The sequence below is a fragment of the Uloborus diversus genome, chromosome 10 (genome assembly GCF_026930045.1).
Source record: "Uloborus diversus isolate 005 chromosome 10, Udiv.v.3.1, whole genome shotgun sequence".
Taxonomy (NCBI): domain Eukaryota; kingdom Metazoa; phylum Arthropoda; class Arachnida; order Araneae; family Uloboridae; genus Uloborus; species Uloborus diversus.
Window position 1 is genome coordinate 118,285,419 of NC_072740.1, and position 18,862 is coordinate 118,304,280.

General features: G+C 30.9%; 1 protein-coding gene across 1 annotated transcript in view; it reads left to right on the plus strand.

Moving 5' to 3' along the window:
• Nucleotides 1–1,610: 1,610 nt before the first annotated feature.
• LOC129231141 (mucin-6-like) overlaps nt 1,611–18,862 on the plus strand; it is a 105,229-nt gene continuing 87,977 nt past the window's right edge. The window contains exon 1 of the mRNA XM_054865388.1: nt 1,611–1,899. Coding sequence (XP_054721363.1) covers nt 1,611–1,899 — 289 coding nt within the window. The remainder of the gene's footprint in view (nt 1,900–18,862) is intronic.

Genomic DNA, 18,862 nt, shown 5'->3' on the forward strand with positions numbered 1-18,862 from the left:
AACGTGGTGGTGAATGCAGGATGTTTTTTGGAGAAGATTTTGTTGACTATCTCTGAATTAAATCATCCGACACCTCAGGAATTTTCTACAGAATCTTCTGCTTGCAGAGATGATTTTTCAACAAGTTTCTGCCGCAAACTTTGACGGTGAGTTTCGTTTTCTCTTCCGTAAAACTGCCGATAAGTTACGGCGAGATATTTCAATTTCAACCCGTGACTTTTAAATAATGTTTTGCATGTTGTGCTCCATAAATATTACGCAAGACTGAGAAAAATGCTTTGGTGTCTGAATAAGATGTTACTTGTTTGATGGAAAAGTACTACGACAAACTGTTGAAACTTTTAAAAGTAATGTAAACACTTGGTGTTTCAATTTAGACATGTGCAATAATTCTGCAATAATTAGTCAAATATTATAAAACAAAAGTATTATATAAAAGAAATTATTTTATCACTTAAAAAATTAATACTTTGTCGATCTTTAAACTTGGTCAATTCTAAAAGGAAGAAAGAAAAAAAAACAGCGTGGCAGATTGTTTTTCTTTGCACTATATTATTTATTAGTGTTGATATTTTATCTTGCGTTTATTATGCATCCCCCCGGTAACATGTCCTAGTCATTGTTTAATCTTTTCTTTACAAGGAGGAGCAAATAATATATTCATCATTATATCATTATTTATAGACGGAAGGAATCGAGTTATCTTGTAAAAATAAACTAGTGCAACTTGAAGTGCGAGTCGCATTGCAATAAATACAATTTGAAATATAAGTTGCTAAAACTTGACTATAGTGCAATCATTTTCTTCTCAAATAAAAAGACGCATCATTAAAAGTAAGAGAAAAAAAAAGTCTGTGATAAAAACAAAACAAAACTTCCCGTCGACAGCAGAAAAATTTTAGTGGAATTGATTATTATTCTTAAGTTAATCACTTGAGAAAAAACATCCGATTTTGTGATTTTTTTTAAAAGTTTCATTTTTAATATAAGATTATTAGCGTTATACTTCAAAGACAGCCTTTTACTTACAGTAAATGGGGTATATGAATGATTATGATGCTATGGTAATTTAATACTGCTGGAATAAAAACGTTGGAAGAATAAATTCATTAACTAATCTAGTCAAGTTTACCATACAGCACGAAAGACGTACTCTTACAAATTCATTTTTCTTTCAAAGCAAGATACTCAAATTGCACCAAAGCTACAACTTTTTTACAGAAGAATAGAACAAGTATTTTGTACGCATAAGTGCTGTCAAGAAATCTTTAGTAATCAGAAATATATTTGCACTATGGAACAAAGTCAATTTCCGCATGATTTTAGCATACTATATAAAAACTGAACCATTTTTCAAGAAACCATGCGATAGTAAGTTTTTTTCCCCACAATTGAAATGATTTTAATGTTTCCTGAATTTTTTAAGCTTTCAAGAAATTACTTTGTTTGTGTACCATAAAATAAAAATCAACTGAAAAAGAAGGAACATATTAATGTGTCTGAACATTCTGGATCAGCCCGAAATCAGTTCAAACCCGGCATCAACACAGCCAAGGGACATTGAATTGATGTCTTTATCCTTGGCTGATTGTCACCATCCTTTCTGAACCATGGAAGTAACATGTGAGAGTGGCTTTATCAACAGTCAGCCGTCGATGGCTGAATTTATGACTGCCCTGCCCCACATCAACGAAACCTTCCACCGCGTCTCTTCGATGCCGCCCTCGGTGCAACCTTCCCTTTGTCAACTGGAAGTCTCCCCCCAGCCCCCGAGCAGTCTGCACGTCAATGCCTCCCCGAGCCCCCCCAGCAAGCACAATTCTGGCTCCGGACTCAACTCTTCAGTGGCCGAGTACCCATGGATGAAAGAGAAGAAGACCTCCAGAAAGCAACACCAAGGTAGGCTCCTCAATCCATTAATAGGGTTTAGTGGGCACAAAATCATCCATCATCTATTGAGAGAAGGCTTTTAAAAGGATTCCTTTTCAAAGATTCTTTCACGTGTTTATTCCTTCAAGTCTTGTTGACTTCGGAGGAAAACTAGAATTTTCGGCAAATTTCAAACCACGTGTTGACTTTAAGAAAAATGATCAAAATTTTGGGCTGATAAAATACGTATAAAAGGAATAATTAGCATAAATAAAGCACAAATTGGGAAAAGCAAGGTAGGCTCCTCAATCCATTAATAGAGTTTATAATGGGCACAAAATCATCCATCATCTATTGAGAGAAAACTTTTAAAAGGATTCCAATTCAAAGATTCTTTCACGTGTTTATTCCTTTAAGTCTTGTTGACTTCGGTGGAAAACTAGAATTTTCGGCAAATTTCAAACCACGTGTTGACTTTATTAAAAATGACCAAAATTTTGGGTTGGTAAAATGCGAATAAAACCAATAATCAGCATAAAGCTCAAATTGGGAAATCACGCTTCCTTTTTTCTTCCTCATTTGTGTTTCATTCGCATTGATCGTCAGTTTTATTCTGACGTGTGGAAGTGTTTTTCGGATGATTTTGTGCCCATATATTATAGTTTAATTTGGTATAAGACACCCACATTTTTTAAAATTATGTACCTAAAAAATGAAAAGAATGGTTTTTTAAAACCTCGATTTTAAGTTTTAAAAATTTCGAATCGGCTATTTTCACTCGCGATAAAATTTTTCAGATAGTTTTAAAAATAGAATTTTGACGCCACACTAGAAAAAGGTCTAAGTAAATCTAGCTCGCGTTACTTACAAGTTCTTCCTTTCTTGCCTATACAGTCAATGAGAAAAGTTAAGTAGAAAATTCGCTTAGTCATAAGCTATTGTTTGAAAAATGTTTCGGAAAGTAATTTTTTTAGGGAATTATGGCTTAGTTCACTCGTTCATGCTAAATCTTCGATAAACATTGCAGCATTACGAATCAATATAAATTGTTCTTGTACTAATATTGAGAATAAATGCAGAAACCTCTGCAATACACCACATTTAATTTTAACCTCGAAGTTTTGCACATAATATATTTTATATTTTTGAACTGATTGTTTCCACATACATGCATAAGAAATTTTCCAAACATGTCTTTTACCATCCTAATTTATTTAAAATCACTCACAAGTGTTGCTTTTGATTGACAAAAAATATTGTTTTTCATTTACAAAAAACATAGACTCAAATGAATCGTACGTTTTCAATTTTTTTGCATCCTTATGTTACAGTTTATTTTTTAAGTACTGTTTAGTAGTTTATTTTTTCATTTTCTTTTCATTTATTTATTCATCCTATTATTTACTCATTTATTTAATTAAAAACACCTTTAACTATCGAATAGAAAGTATATTTCATTAGAAAAAAATTGAATTTTTCACTTTGCCCCTTGAAAAAAAAGGAGTGAACAATTTCCACCCTTTCTTTTTTTTTTTTGAAGGTACAAATTTACTACAAAAATAAAAAATGTTTCGGAGCAAGTTTTATAACAAAATATATTGTTCTTTCTTTATGCACCGTAATTTTCAGAACAAATTTCCAATTTGTTCATTTAAAAAAAAAAGTAACTTATCTTAACTATTTCACTTTGCATCACATTCCCCTACTTTTAAATAGAATAAGTCATTTAACAATGTCAAAAAGTTCCTTTCTAATGCAAAATAATCAGCCGAAGAATTAAAGTAAGTTATGAAAAAGCAAAGTAATGCGCTGACAAAACATAATTAGTCATTAAAACACTAAAAAAACTAACTTTCAATACATAATTGTGAAACTTGAGAAGCAAAAGTGGAGAGTAAACGATATTTTTCTGTTTCGTCAATAGTTTGATGGACATAACATAAAACTTCACCTTGAAATCAACGTTCCAAAATACATAAACCCCACAGTTTGGTTTTGCCTGAAAAACAAAAATACCAACCGCTTGTTGCAAAAGCAAAGCGTGTTTTGCCAAACTACCTATTTAAATCTGGATTTTCAACTTATGTAGTCACTGACACTAAATATCAAAGTTGTGTAGATGCTGAAATTGATATTTGACTCACGGCTATAAAAAATTGAACCTAATAAATTAAAAATTGCGTCTGCAATAACAATCTAACTCTTCCCATTAATTCGGAATTCAATGTTAAATTTTAACTCCCGTGTTACCTATTGATCTGTCTGTTCAACTTGATTTTTGTTCTCTAGAATTTGTAAGTACAAAGTTGAGCAAAGAAACTCTTTACCTAGTTCTGTTTTCAAATAGCGATGATCCCCTCTAATTCGTACTGGTTAATGTAATTATGTTCAATTACTAAGAAAGTTCAAGTATCTATACACTTCAATGACAGGGGTCCGCATTGAATATTGGTCCATGAAAGGGTCCGCTGACTATTAAGTTTGGGAAGCGCTGCCCTAGTCTATAAAGGGAAAGTTTCTGAAGTAAAAAATTCATTACCATATCTTAATAATAAATATTATTTAAGGCAGGGGCGTAGCTAAGGGGGGGGTTTTGGGGACAAAACCCCCCCCGAAAAGTTAGTCTCAAAAAAAAAAGAGAAAAAGAAGAGAGAAGAGAAAGAAAAAAAAAGAAGAAAAGGAAAAAAATTCCAAGCGATTTATATATATATATATATATATATATATATATATATATATATATATATATATATATACATATATATATATACATATATATACATATATACATATATATATATATATATATATATATATACATATATATACATATATATATACATATATATATATATATATATATATATATATATATATATATATATATATATATATATATATATATATACGTATATATACATATATATATATACATATATATATATACATATATATATATATATATATATATATATATATATATATATATATATATATATATATAAAAGAAGTAACCCCCCCCCCCGAAAGTCGGGTCTAGCTACGCCACTGATTTAAGGGAGCGGAGTTTTTTATTTTTACTAAAGTAGCTCTGGGGACATGATACTTAAAAGCAGATTGGAGTAATATTATAAGGAATAGTATTTTTTTGAAAAATCTATAACAGCTTCTTTTAGACTGAGGTTAATTTAATGTTATTTTTTTCTTTACTCAGAGTCTTAATATATTTAGGATTGTCTCGAAAAATTTTTATTTTAATTTTTTAATAACCTGATGTGAGTAAATTAACAATCAAGGCAGCTGAAGTATGATTAAAGTTTAAGACAAGCATCCACAACTTTCGAACAAAAAAATAAGTAGGCATTTCATAATCAAAACAGTACACTGGAATCATCTCTACAGTTTTTTTCACTATAAGCGCAAAATGTACGAGTGTCAAGTTTTAACAAGATAATACAAGTGTATTTTATTCAATGGCAAAATATTGCAGCGTTTACCAAGTCTTATAACCATTGTTAAGACTTTATACCAACAACTTTCTAATTTTTTATATTAGTGATACAGTACGCACTATAGTTTTACATGTTGAACAAAAATTCAGTTCAATTGAATTGACAATTCATGTATATTCTCTTAGCGAAATAATGTTGACGATGGAAATGGTAGAGTTTAATTAAGATGCTATTGTATTTCTCTCGAAAAGTTTTTCTTTTTTCCCTCGTTTTGTAAGAGTTCTCCCACTGAAATGTTTCTCTAAGCAGTTTCAGGTCTAGCAAAAAATACAAGAAATGGCGTCACTTTATACTTAAAAATAAGTTATGTCACTCAAAGTATTAACAAATTAAAAAATATGAAAGTTTTTAGATAGTGTACGGTTTTTAGTATGCTTTTTAAATAGAAGCGAATTGGTTCGCAATAATGGTAATGTTTCGGATACATTTAACTTATCCAAGTAGATTTCCTTATTGATTTACAAGTTAATGTTTTTCTTTTTAATTTTAATGTTAAAAAACCAACAGAGAAAGTTAAAGAAATGAATTTCAAATCACTTTTTTCTCACTTTGAAGTCGACTATATGATTTTAAGCATAATTTTATAGATTTATGATTAATTGTTTTATTCAATGTAACTTTAAAGAATATATAAACTTACATTGTTTAAATCATATTTTGAAACATCGAGTCTTCAACATATCATCTTCAGATCTTTTAACGTTGACTTTATTATGTGTGAGAAAGATGGATAAAATTTTGATACGTTTAATGTCTTTGGTTATAACATATTGCGCCCATTAACCAAACAAATATTAATAACTTAACTTTAAAAAGTTAAAATGACATGTAAAAATAATATATCTGCAGCAATATTTGCTATGCATAAAATTGTAATTCTAGTTAAAACTTCATTATTATTGACGTGTCTGTGTCAGAAGCGAAAATGTTGTCGATTTGAAAAAGTTTTTACTGAGTTTAAAAGTTATAAAATTAGTGCACTTGTTGATTTTATTCTTTCTAACACTGTGGGATGGTCCCGGAAACTGATTTACCAACAACTACACAATGACAGCCTTGTTGTTAAAAACCAAAATGTAGTTCTAAAAATCGGAAAATCCATTTTTTACTCTCCCATATATGGTTATTCACACAACTTCCTACAATAGCAGGGGGTTCTCACTAGGGGGTCATGAGGCAATTGAACTTTTTAGGGGGATTGTTTTTAGGATCCCTCCATCGGAGGGTGGGGATCGTTCTTGGAGGATGGGGGATAGATCCACAGTCAATCTGCTCTGCAAAAAAAAAAAGTGTTTGTCCAGTTTCTGATTAAGTATTTGGATATTAAGTGCTCAAATGATTCATACCTTTTGTAGTACCTATTATTTTTATGGCAGAATTGCCATCTTTATTTCATGTCAATATGCGTTTTCATATAATATTTTGACAAAAACTTGCTTTAAACGAGGATTCAAAATAATTTTTAAGCTTTCATCATTATTTGTCATTTATATATTTTTAACCATCCATTGATCGTTCGTTTCTGTAACGGTTATTAAATAAGAATTCATCCGATTAAAAGGACTTTTATAAAATTGAACATTCAACTTGTTGTAAAAAGTATAGACGTGCTGTATTTATTTTCTTTTAAGGATATAAAATGCAAAGATTTTTCATCTCAATATTTAAACATTAATAAATTACAAGGAAAATTAGTGCAAAATTTTTATAGTGGACTATTTTTACAGCAAACATGATGAGTGAAACAAGATTTCAATAATAAAAAATAAAAAAAAAAAGAATCTGCCCTACTTATTTGCAAGGACAAGTTATTAATTTACGGTTGGCTAGCAATTACATTTAGGTGGTAATCGTCACTGTAAATACTGTTATTTGCCTGAATGAACAGTGTAATTATGATTCATTACAATGGATTCGACTTGAGTTTAATGATCGGAAGCAAAGTGAAAGTTAGAAAACCTGTTCTCATGTTTTCAGCGGAGGTTTTAAAGAAAATCAAGTAGGATGCAAAATGTAAAACTTAAGCTTTTGTATTTCATCATCAAAAAAAAAAAAAAAAAAACTAATAAGATTTTGGAGAACTTAAAGCAAAATCTTCGTCATGTATACTGTTTAAACTGTTAACTTAACAAAAATATGATGAACGAAACGAGATTTTAAAAATACTAAAGAAATAAAATGACTACCTTATTGGCATGGACAAGTATTAATTTGCGATTAGTAGGAAGTTACACTTCGCTGGAAATAAGAGTCATAAAGATTGTTATTTATCTAAATGAACCGCGTAATTATGCAAAATTGAGATGTTTTACAATTAACACGACTCGGGTTTCTAATTCGGAAGCAATGTGGAAAGTAGAAAACCAATTATTTCCTTTCCTACGGAAGTTTCAAAGAAAGTCAAGTAGCATATAAATAGACTACATAAATCTCTATGTCTCACAACTTAAAGATAACTACGGCAGAGGTGCCCCCTCAAGAGCAAGCTAAGCTCCCTTAAATATCACGAAGACTCACCCCCTAAAAGCAAGAGCCCCTCAAAGTAAAAATACCACTCAACACCCCTCCAAAAAAAATTCAATGGCGCACTCCATGCCATAACCGCCTCCCCCTTGGTGGGCGCCCCTGACTAATGTGTTGGGTAAATTGGTGCAAAACCTTCATCGGAACTGTTTGCTTTACAGAAAACATGCTGAATGAAACAACATTTCAAAAAGCTAAAAATAAAAAATATGATAACCGCATTTGCGTGGGCAGGGAATAACATTTAGTTAACAATAAGCTTAGAAAAGATTCTTATTTTCCTAAATAAGAATTGTAATAGAGATGCATTACAATTGACGCGACTCAGGTTTCAGCTTCTGAAGCAATGCAAAAGTTAGAAAACCAGTTTTTATCTTTTCAACGGGCGTTATGTTTATTATCTTTTTTAGATTTCGGAAAGCTGGGAGGAGCAGTGTAATGAGAGGTTATACAATAAATATGACTTAAGCTTTTAGCGTTGCATCAAACTAGAAGCACAAATCGTGTGCTATTGTTTGTGAACAGTTACTACTACCGCGGACATCATATATTACATATTTTGATAGAAGAAAAGTTATTGTGTTTTGGAATAACTAAGCAGTGGGGGCAGGTTTGTCTTGTATTTTATATATATATATATATATATATATATATATATATATATATATATATATATATATATATATATATATATATATATATATATATATATATATATCAAGTTTGCAATTGATATTCCAGGAACACCATCAGCTGGTTTGGAAAAAAAAATTAAAAAGGAAGAAATGTAATTTTCTTAGCATTTAAGCTTTTAAAGGGTTTCTTTCTTAATGACCTGACATTGTTTTTTTTTTTTTAAATATCAGATCGCCGCTTTATTGGTACATGCTTGTTCTTTGGCTTTTTTCTGTCATATGGATATATATATTTGCCATTAATTAAGATACTTAAGATCATTTCAAGCTGATGTACCCATAATTAGCCAAGTAAAATCAAGTGTTATAGCCGGGCACATACAGTAAAACATGTGAAGTTGACCACCCTTGTAAGTTGACCACCTGTCTAAGTTGAACGCTTTTTTCAGGCACGAAATTAGCCCTTAACATATAAATCAACCTTTGTAAGTTGACCACCTGTTTAAGTTGATCACTAAAGTAGTGCACCGCAAGTGGTCAACTTGCACAGGTTTCACTGTAAGACCATCGTTGATTTTTTGGCCATTCTTACTCAAAATAATTATTTAGAATTGGTGATCAAACATAAGCAAAATTAGGCAGTCGATAAGTAAAACATGCAGCAGCAGAACAGTTCTATCAATTTTTGTTGTTGTTCAGACGAACCTTTCAAAAGCGACTTGTCACTTTTAAATGTTTTAATTTCAATGTTGCTCGAATTGGTAAGTTGAAGTTTGATTATATTATGAGAAACATAAGTGTTTAAATACGGTTGAATAGTTTTTTGAGTGTTTTCTGAAAACAATTGAATTTAGGTAGTGATTTTTACTACTTAGGTAGTGATTTTTACTACTAAAAATCACATTACTAGTGATTTTTAGTGTGATTATAAAATAACTAAGCGAGTGCGACTATAGCTGATCAAACCAGTGCATTCTAATTTATGTCAAAAAAATGTAAATTATAGTTGAAAATGAATCAAAATTTCACAGCAATTTAAGCGCAATATTTAAGTTCTAACACGTGAGGATTAACTTTTTCCATGAATTAGAATTGCAACATTACATTTCAACAACATTACAATTTAAAAAAAAAAAAAAAAAAAAAAACCCTCACCATGCCATAATTAGTCATCTAATATTGTTGAATTAATAGATTTGTTTTTGAACATGGTTTTAAGGGAAGAAGAGGTATTACGAACAAGAATTTATAAAATCTTTGTAAACCTCAACCGACCTTAGGTCTTGATTGACGACAGCTCTCTGTATCTCTCTCTATATTTAAAATTGCGGATTGCATTTGGCACCGTTTAGAATGAAATGCTTGTTGAACGCATTTGTCATTTCGGCTGTCTATGGAATCCCAATGAATGCCATTTTCGGCGATGAGGCACCATAGGGAATTAAAATGGCAAATGGGTGCCGTTGCTGCTACAAGCGTTTAACGCTAAAAAATGCCACATGCAACCCGTTGTTTTGACAGTATAAAGAAACAATGTTTAAAGTTAAGTGTCTGTCTTTAATAAGAGAGATGGCGTCCAAATTTCTGTTTCTAGTTTTGAGCTGAAATGTTAGCAGGGTAGAAATTGCATCGAAAGAAAAAGCGAAATCGTGGGCCGTTTTATCTCGCCGCCGAAAAGAATCCATCATTTTATTTCCTCTGTGGCAGATATTCATTTTTTTCTGTCCTTGAGCTAAACGCGCTAAATATAACTCTTACAGTTACAAATACCGTACAGTGAAGACAGGCCAAATCTTTGAAATCTAATTCTTAAAATGCAGTCAAAACTTTCTTGACAGAAAAAGGATTTGGTTTTATTTCCCACCAGAGCAGTTTCATATTTACCACGCTCCAGAGGATTTCCCCATGTCTGCCTCAATAAAGGAGATTTCTTTAAGTTGATATACATGTATGTTTTTTTTAACCTCGTGAGAACTTCATGCAACCTAGTAGTCAAATGGCATTTTCTGGAATAAATCCATGTTGACGACTTGAAAGACGAAATTGTGTTGCAAAAAAGTTCGTTTTTTTTCTTTTTTCACTTACAAAAGATGTAGTACAGTTGAAAATGTCCAACTGTGATTTTTATATTTCAGGCGTTTAGTATCAAAACCAGCTCAAACCATGAATTTTCAAAGTTTTTATTTCATAATCAGGCACTTCTTGACGGACACTAACACGCTACAAAGCGATTCGGAACGCATCCAGCTCAGTCAGATCCAAAAATCGTTGTTGAAAAACCGATTTTTGAAAAACAGCTTAATCCGTATTTTTTATTATTATTAGTATTTATTTATTTTTTTAATTTCTCCTGTAAAATTACTAAAAGTGGATTGTGCTGGTTTTAATACTTTACACCTCATTTGCAAATATCATCCAATAAATCAATCTAAAATGATAATAAACATTTTTAAAAACCTCCACTGGTTAAAACAAAACAAATATCGTACGCCTAAACGAAAACTCAGAACTCAAAAAAATAGAAAATTTTAAGCCAATATAAAGAAATTAATACTGAATAAACAATTGTGATACACAGTCAATTATGTGCCTGTTATGAACATTTCAATTCTCTTGTATTCATAATCTTCCGAAAACAAACATGCGACATCCCCTTAAGAGGGCCATTTGGCTCTCTATGGCTCCCCTGAGGTACCTTTAAGGGGGTAAAGGGGGTACCACTGGTGCAACAACATTTGAAACTAATATGTGCCATATGCAACCAGTAGTTTTAACTGTGTAAATATTTGGATTTTTGACTTTTTGAGTAGTGCCTTCTAAGTGTGCGATATATTCATCTTCGCAGTTCCATTTCTGCTGATACTATAGACCACATCTTTTATCGTCAAGCATCTATTCTATTTCCAAAACGAAGTGACTACGTTGGAATGGCCCCAAAGTTTAACTAACCATAAAATTATGCGCTCTAAGTTTGGGGAAAGCACCTTCAAGTTTTGTTGTAGTAGTAAACCCCAACATTGTTGACTGTAAGTTTTTCTTTTATTACGTGAAATTCTTTCTATGTAAGAATTTTGTCCCAAAATTATAAGGAAAGAAAAATTAAACTATAAGGTTGCACTAAGCGAAAATCTACGGAAATTACATAACTGACCATTATGGAACCTAATGTAACATTTATACTTAACAGAACATTAAAGATGAATACTAAACCACTATAGCGCCGCCAGAATTTACCATATGGCAGAGGAGGGGGTTATAACAGTCCTTACATGTATACACATTTCTGTAGAAGGATTAGCATGATCTGGATGATGGCTTTCTTTGCTGGAGCATAGTATTGAACTATCAAGAGAAAAAATAAATACCATCAAGCAAAAAGCTAAATGGTCTGCCCAACGCCAATTCAAGTGTTTACGACGCTTTTCCCCTCATCAAATACAATAAATTGTAAAACTTATTTAGAACGTTGAAATGTTTTGAAATTTCTCATGCTTTGTGATCGTTGTTTATTATTTTTATTATTCAAAGAAAAGTTATTTAAATATTTTATTTCCTCTATTCGGTTCGCTGCACATAATTATTTTTTTCCCCTGTTTCTTCGTGTGATATCAAGTAAAAGGTTAAAACTTCTGCCCCTGACATAGATAAGCGGTGGAAGGGAACATGAATCAAAAGTTTTATTTTTTTAAAAAAGAAACCTTTGCTTAAAAAGTTTAGGATTGTTTTAAGCTCCTGTTTTCATCATGCGTCTGTACATTAAGTTCGGCGTTTTCACAAACATAAATTTAAAACGATGAATTACATTTACTTATTGATTCACTACTTATCTAAAATAAGACTGCTCGTCCGAGAAATAAATGTCTCACAAAAAATAAATATGTACCCTTGTTCTACAAAGTGGTATTCCGAAAAACCAACGTTAAAAGTCCAAGTTCGCAAAAAACAGCAGACACATGTTTCAGCACTTCAAGGAACACGTTTTCCAATGCAGAAAGGTTTGGGCTACTGGATGTAAAATAATCTGATTACGAAAGCCTGACTTTTCAGATAGAAGCACACGCCTTTTTATATTGAAAAAGGGATTCCCTAAACCGTAAAACACGTGGCTGCGTTTTCTCCAAATTTGTTCTTTGAACTTGGTTTTTTAGCTTTCTCTGCCTCTTTTAATTGGTAAATACGACTCTCGTAAAAAAATATTTTCGATTAAGACTGGTACTTTTTTAATTTTTATTCTTTAAAATTGTTCCAGTGAGTATATTTTTAGCACTTCACTACATTCAAAGACTCAGCTTTAGTACGAATGAAAATATTTCTTTCTTTCTTTTCACCTTATATTGCAGTTCGGCATGATATTGATAGTCATCTTCAAACGCTGGAACACGCAAGCAAGCTAAAACTGCGAAACGGTCACGTGTCACCAAGCGAAAACTGTTTTGCTTTGCCGTCACAGAATTGTCATTGACATAAATATCTGCGGTGGCAAGCGGTTTTTATTGTTTTGATTATTATTATTATTATTAAAAACATGCGGAATTATTCTTTACATTCAAAAGAAATATTGAAGAGCGGACTGAGAAGCAAAAAGTTCGTTAAAAGAGTTAGAAAATTAATTTTCTTTAATTAATAACTTCATACACCAAATGCATGTATGTTTTAATGTATTACATTAAAGAAAAAAACACAAATAAGTATAGTACAGTGAAATCTCGTTACAACGAATATCAATACAACGAAATACATTTTCAGTCGCGATTTAATTTCCCTTCAGGTGCTTGAATTCCATTACAACGAAATTCCTGTTACAACGAAAAAAATTTGCGGTCCCTCCCTTGAAGTTCATTGTAACGGGATTTCACAGTATTGTCTCAATAACAGTACATTTAAATGCAGATCGCTTAAAAAATAAAGAATAAAGAAAGAAATTTGTTAAATGTGAACAAAAATCGTTTTTTTCCTTTCGCAAACTTAAAATTGTAATTGCTTTGTGTGAAGAAATGTACGACGCTGTTGAACTGGCGATTATGGTTTCGAACTGTAAAAGTTTTAAACGACACCTTGTAAACAATTTAAAAATCAATATTAAACTAAATGTAAGAAAAGTTCCGTAAAATCAAGAAAAACGTTAAACTCCGATTAAATTTTTTGTCGAAGGAATAAAGAAAAAGCAAACAAAACTGTGGGAAAAAATCGATCAAAATTTTAATATTCGATTCATTGGTAAGATTGAATTGAATTTCAATCAAATCTCTTTCTCTCATTCGAGTCACCCGAAAAATTCGATATGCTTCCAAGTTTTAACGTAAAACAAAATCATAAAATGAATCGATTCGTATCGAAAAACAACCGCGGAAATTTAAATTATCATTAATGAAATTTGTAACCAGAAAATTTGCATCCGATTGTAAATAAGACCAAAATGGCGATGGCAGAGAAGCAATACATTGCTCTCCCAACAATGAATTGCAAAATTTCCGACGACATCTTTTTCAAGTATTACGTGTCAAATCGTGTTAACCACTGTCATGTATTATTCAAGTCGGCCGAGAAACAGAAGAGGGAAAGTGTGAAAGTAATTTCAAAGTTTTATTGAGGGGAAAGAAAGAAGTTAGGGGAGATAGCATAAATAAAAAGTAAGATTTGACTTAGCAATAAGGTGACTCTCCAGGTTTGGACCGTCTAACTCGGTTATAGCGAGCAGGAATTCTCTCTTAAATCAGAGTACACGGGAAAAAAGTAATGCATAGAATACTTAATGTATTACATTTAAAAAACACCAATAAGTAAAGTATTATCCAAGCAAGTATACATTTAATTGCAAATCACTTAAAAAAAGAAAGGAAAAGAAAAAAAAAAGTCAAATGCACTGTTAAAACTGTGGGTTGCATGAGGCAACTTTGAGGGTGAAACCTTGTAGCACCAGGGGAACGGCTTAAGGGTGCATTTTTTCATCTATGGCATCCTTAAGGCTATCAAAGAAAGCCAAATGAAACCCCTTAAAAGTGCCATAGGAAGCCAAAAGAAACCGAATGGCACTTTTAAGGATGCTATTGGGATGCCATAAGGAACCAGGTGGCACCCGTAAGGGGTTGCCACTGGTGCTACAATTTTTTCACACTAAAAGGTACCATATGCAACCTACAGTTTTAACTGTGTGGACACGTCGAAGTTTTATTGAATAGAAAGAAAAAAGTTATGTGACTCGGAATGAATAAAAAGTAAGATTTGACTTCTGTCTCGCAATAAGGTGAATATCCATCAGGTTTGGACCGTCTAACTCGGTTATAGCAAGCAGGAATTTGCTCTATAAATCAGAGTGCACGAAAAAAATGGAATTCAGAAAAAATAAGCATTGAAAAGTATTCTCACCGTTAAATTTCCATTGATTATAAGAGGAAAACCTTTTTTTTCTATTACTATTTTGTGACCACTTTCTTGATTTTCGAAAATCAATTATTATTACCTGAAAAGCCAAAAATATTATATTTAAACAAGAATTTACTTTAATTACGTAACAGAATTTTAACGCCTTGAACCAGGAACAAACCACAGCTATCGTTAAATTTAATTTTCACATTGCTATTGAAATTTTAAATTAACTTTAAAATAAGACTTCGATGCATTGTTTTAGAAAGGCAACTGAAAAACAAACAATAAATTATCTCTAAAACCATAATCATTTTAAGAATATAAGTCTTAAGTAATTCATCAACTCAAGAAACGAATATAAGCTGTAATATATCTTTGCTCCAAATATGAACATTTGAACAATCCATTTTAGTTTTCCAAACGTTGATGTCATCGAGTTAAGGGATTTCTCAATTTCAAGTTTTTTTCGAGCTTATCTTTACTGTTAGGCCATTCCAAGAAAAAGCTGACATTTTAACACACACGTAATAGCTTTATATTTCATTTCAACCCACGCAATAAACAAATTTGTTTTTCTAGGAAATCGTATATACTATTAAGTAAAGTCTTATATGGGATTTTTCAGCCAAAAAAAAAAAAAAAAAAAAACATTTTTAAGCTTTTCTTTTTATAATGAAATAAAACAGAGAAAAGTCAAAACAAATCAAAAGCTATGATTGAACCCAAATTCACAGCATAGTTTTTTTACTGTAAATGTATGAATAAAAACAAACAAATAAATAAATAAACTTCACTGACCTTTAATCAATCATTTTTAAATATATGTCTATACTTCGCCCCCCCCCCCCTCAAAATAAAATGCTATTATCTCATTTGACTGTCAAAAACCTCAATTATAGATGCAAATTTCAATTTTTACTCTTCATACATAACTTTTACATCATTAATGCCAATGTTTATGTTGAATCTCATGTCAAAATCTGTGTTGATTGTTTGATTTATTAATGTCGATATTTGTTTTAATGGCAGAGGCGGCGATTCGGGCTGAAAGGGCAAGGTGCAAAAAAAAAAAAAAAAAAAAAAAAAAAGCCATAGGACTTTTAGCGGCAGCACAAAAAGGAAAAAAAAAGTACAAAATTTTGTTAGGGCTGGTTTTGAGAGCAGATAAGTGGTAATTGATGTAAATTTAACAACTGAACTCATGTGTTTCTTAAGATTTTGATGAATTATAGGCACAATAACTTTCCCCGAAGAAACACTTAGACATGAAATAGACTTACATTATTTACCCCAAAGTATTTTGAGATGTCACAAACACTTGGTAATAATTTCATTAAACAAGTTTGGCTTGTTTAAGTAAAACAATTAATTTACTAATATCTAAACAATGAATACATAAGCTAAAAGTTACTGCTTCTGCTAAATAATGTTTCGTAAACAGATATACAAAGTGAAATAAATAATTATATTCAAAAAAATTTGACATTTCTGCTTTTTTTATAATTTTTAGTTTTGGTTTCTAAATTGGAAAATATAATAAATTAATTAACCATAAATAGTGGGGGCGGGAAGTTGCCCCCCTTTCCCCCCCCCCTCGAATCGCCGCCACTTTTTAATGTTAATGTCTGTGTTGAAAGTTAGATCCATTAATGTCAATATCTGAAGTAGAAAGTTCGTTTGCTAAGGACTATAAAATCAAAATCACAAATTCCTATGAAATAAAATGGTGTTCATATTAAAATGCAGAATTTTAGCTAGCCTATGAAGTTTTGATATTTATTGATTTTCCGACCCAGATCTACGAATTCCATAAAGTAGTACATGACAAAAGCACTACCAACCAAACGACACTTATCCAAACTTACTGCGTTGTTCGGGATCATGTGCTTTGTAAAATTCAGCATTCGTGATATTAGGACGACGAAGGTGACGTCAATTAGAGGTTATATTTCCCGAACCATTTCGGAACAATCGAGTATAAGTTTGATGATATTTTCGATTGGTGAAAGATAATTTTTGTTGGTATCGTAATTGAAAGTAATCCTAAAATCCCGAATAAAAAGTCGCTCGAAATATCTGCTGCAACTGCTTCAACAAGTTGATAAAAAATTAAGAGTAGTAAATTACGCATAGATGAATTAAAATAAATACATGTATTTTTTGTTTTATAGCTTAATAACTCGAGGCTAAATCACCTCAAACACTGAACAGTTTCGATCTAAAAATATTTTTAAAAAATGTCTGCGTGCATTATCATTCTGTTACAAAGCATTTCATCGTTTACAAAGTTTTAATCATTTTTATGTAATTTCCTAAAACCGAAGCGTCTGATAAAAAGTTTGGCCATTTTGGCAGTCTTTTGAACTTATATAAGTTCGATTTTCAAGTCGCTTTAGTAAATGCATTATTCAAACGGCTCGTCATGTGAGCAAAGTGTCTAAAAAACCATACAGACAAGCTGATTATTTTTTAAATAGAATATTTGGACTGCCTTAAGCATTTTGCAGAAAGTTTAAATCTTTTAGTAACGTTAAGCAAAATATTTATTGAAATGAAAAAATAAATAACTTGAATTAACTAAGCTTCATTGCCAGGCTCTGACAATCACCAAGGGAATAAAACTTTTTAATGTTTTATTATAAAACAATTCCTAATGTTGCAATGCTCAAACGACGATTTTAGTCACAAAACCGCGCAGTGTGAGAAATGTTCTTTTTTTTTTCAACATAAATGCAAAATATGAACCTTTTTTCAAATTAAAATTTTATTAATTAATCTCCATTTATCAGTCAACTTTAGTTTCTTTCATTCACTCAAACTATTTATTTATTTTTTGATTTATTCCTTTATTTTATTTTGTATTAATTTCGCAAACCAAAACTAAATGAATATTTAATCTTTCCTCAAATAGGAATCAAATGTCCATATCTGTTATCTTTTGTTTGTTTTTATTCACTAAAAATAAAACTACAACCTTACAAGCAATTATTTACAACTTACAAATAATCATTTTATTAATCAAATATTTATTTATTTACTTATTAATACCTTCGTACTAATTTTCAAATCAAAAAGAATTAAAAACTTTGATCTATTCGATTTGCGCCCCCATCTGAGAGCTTTCTCTTGATTTACTTACCAAAAAAAAAAAAATTAATTATAGTTACAATGTACAAATAATTATTAAAAAAATAAATAAATATTTATTTATTAATATTTTTGTGCTAATTTGTCAAACCAAAAATAAATATCTTAATATACTCGATTTGCAGCCCCATCTATTTACTCTTTTTTGTTCTGAATTGCAAATTCACTTTAATTATTTACTTACTTACTTACTTATTACTCAATTCCTTTTGCACGGGTGTGATATTTTTGCTTTTTCATTTGCACTTTATTCCTGGAATTTAAAACTTTGGTTTTTAATGACAATATTTTTGAATACAATGAACCACTGTGTGTCATAATATCGTCACCTCAGAGCAACAGTAGGATATCTTACTGTTATTCTTGGAATTAGGTGTTTTACGGTTGCTCTGAAGCGACAATATATAGTATCAACTTTGTAAAAAAATGCATTTGAAAAATAATGATTTGTGTGTTGCAAGCTTGTGCGTTATTTTTTAAATGAAAGTTTAACTTTGGAAAAAGTTAATACTTCATAGTATGATACGTAATAGTTCCTTATATTTAAATATATGAAGATTAAGCGCTGAAGTTTAAAATTAAGTGCAAATATATGCGTGAAAATGTCTCATTTGTACAAATGGATTGAGTATTACTTATTTTTTGCTCAAATTTCGTAAATCTAAAATAAATAAATATTTTTAACTATTCAATTAGTGTCTTGTTCTCTACGGATCAGCCAGAGCTTATTTTCCGCTAAGTAAAAATGTGTTAGTTGTGCAAATAGATTGAGCATTACTTATTTTGTAGCACTAATTTCGTGAATTGAAA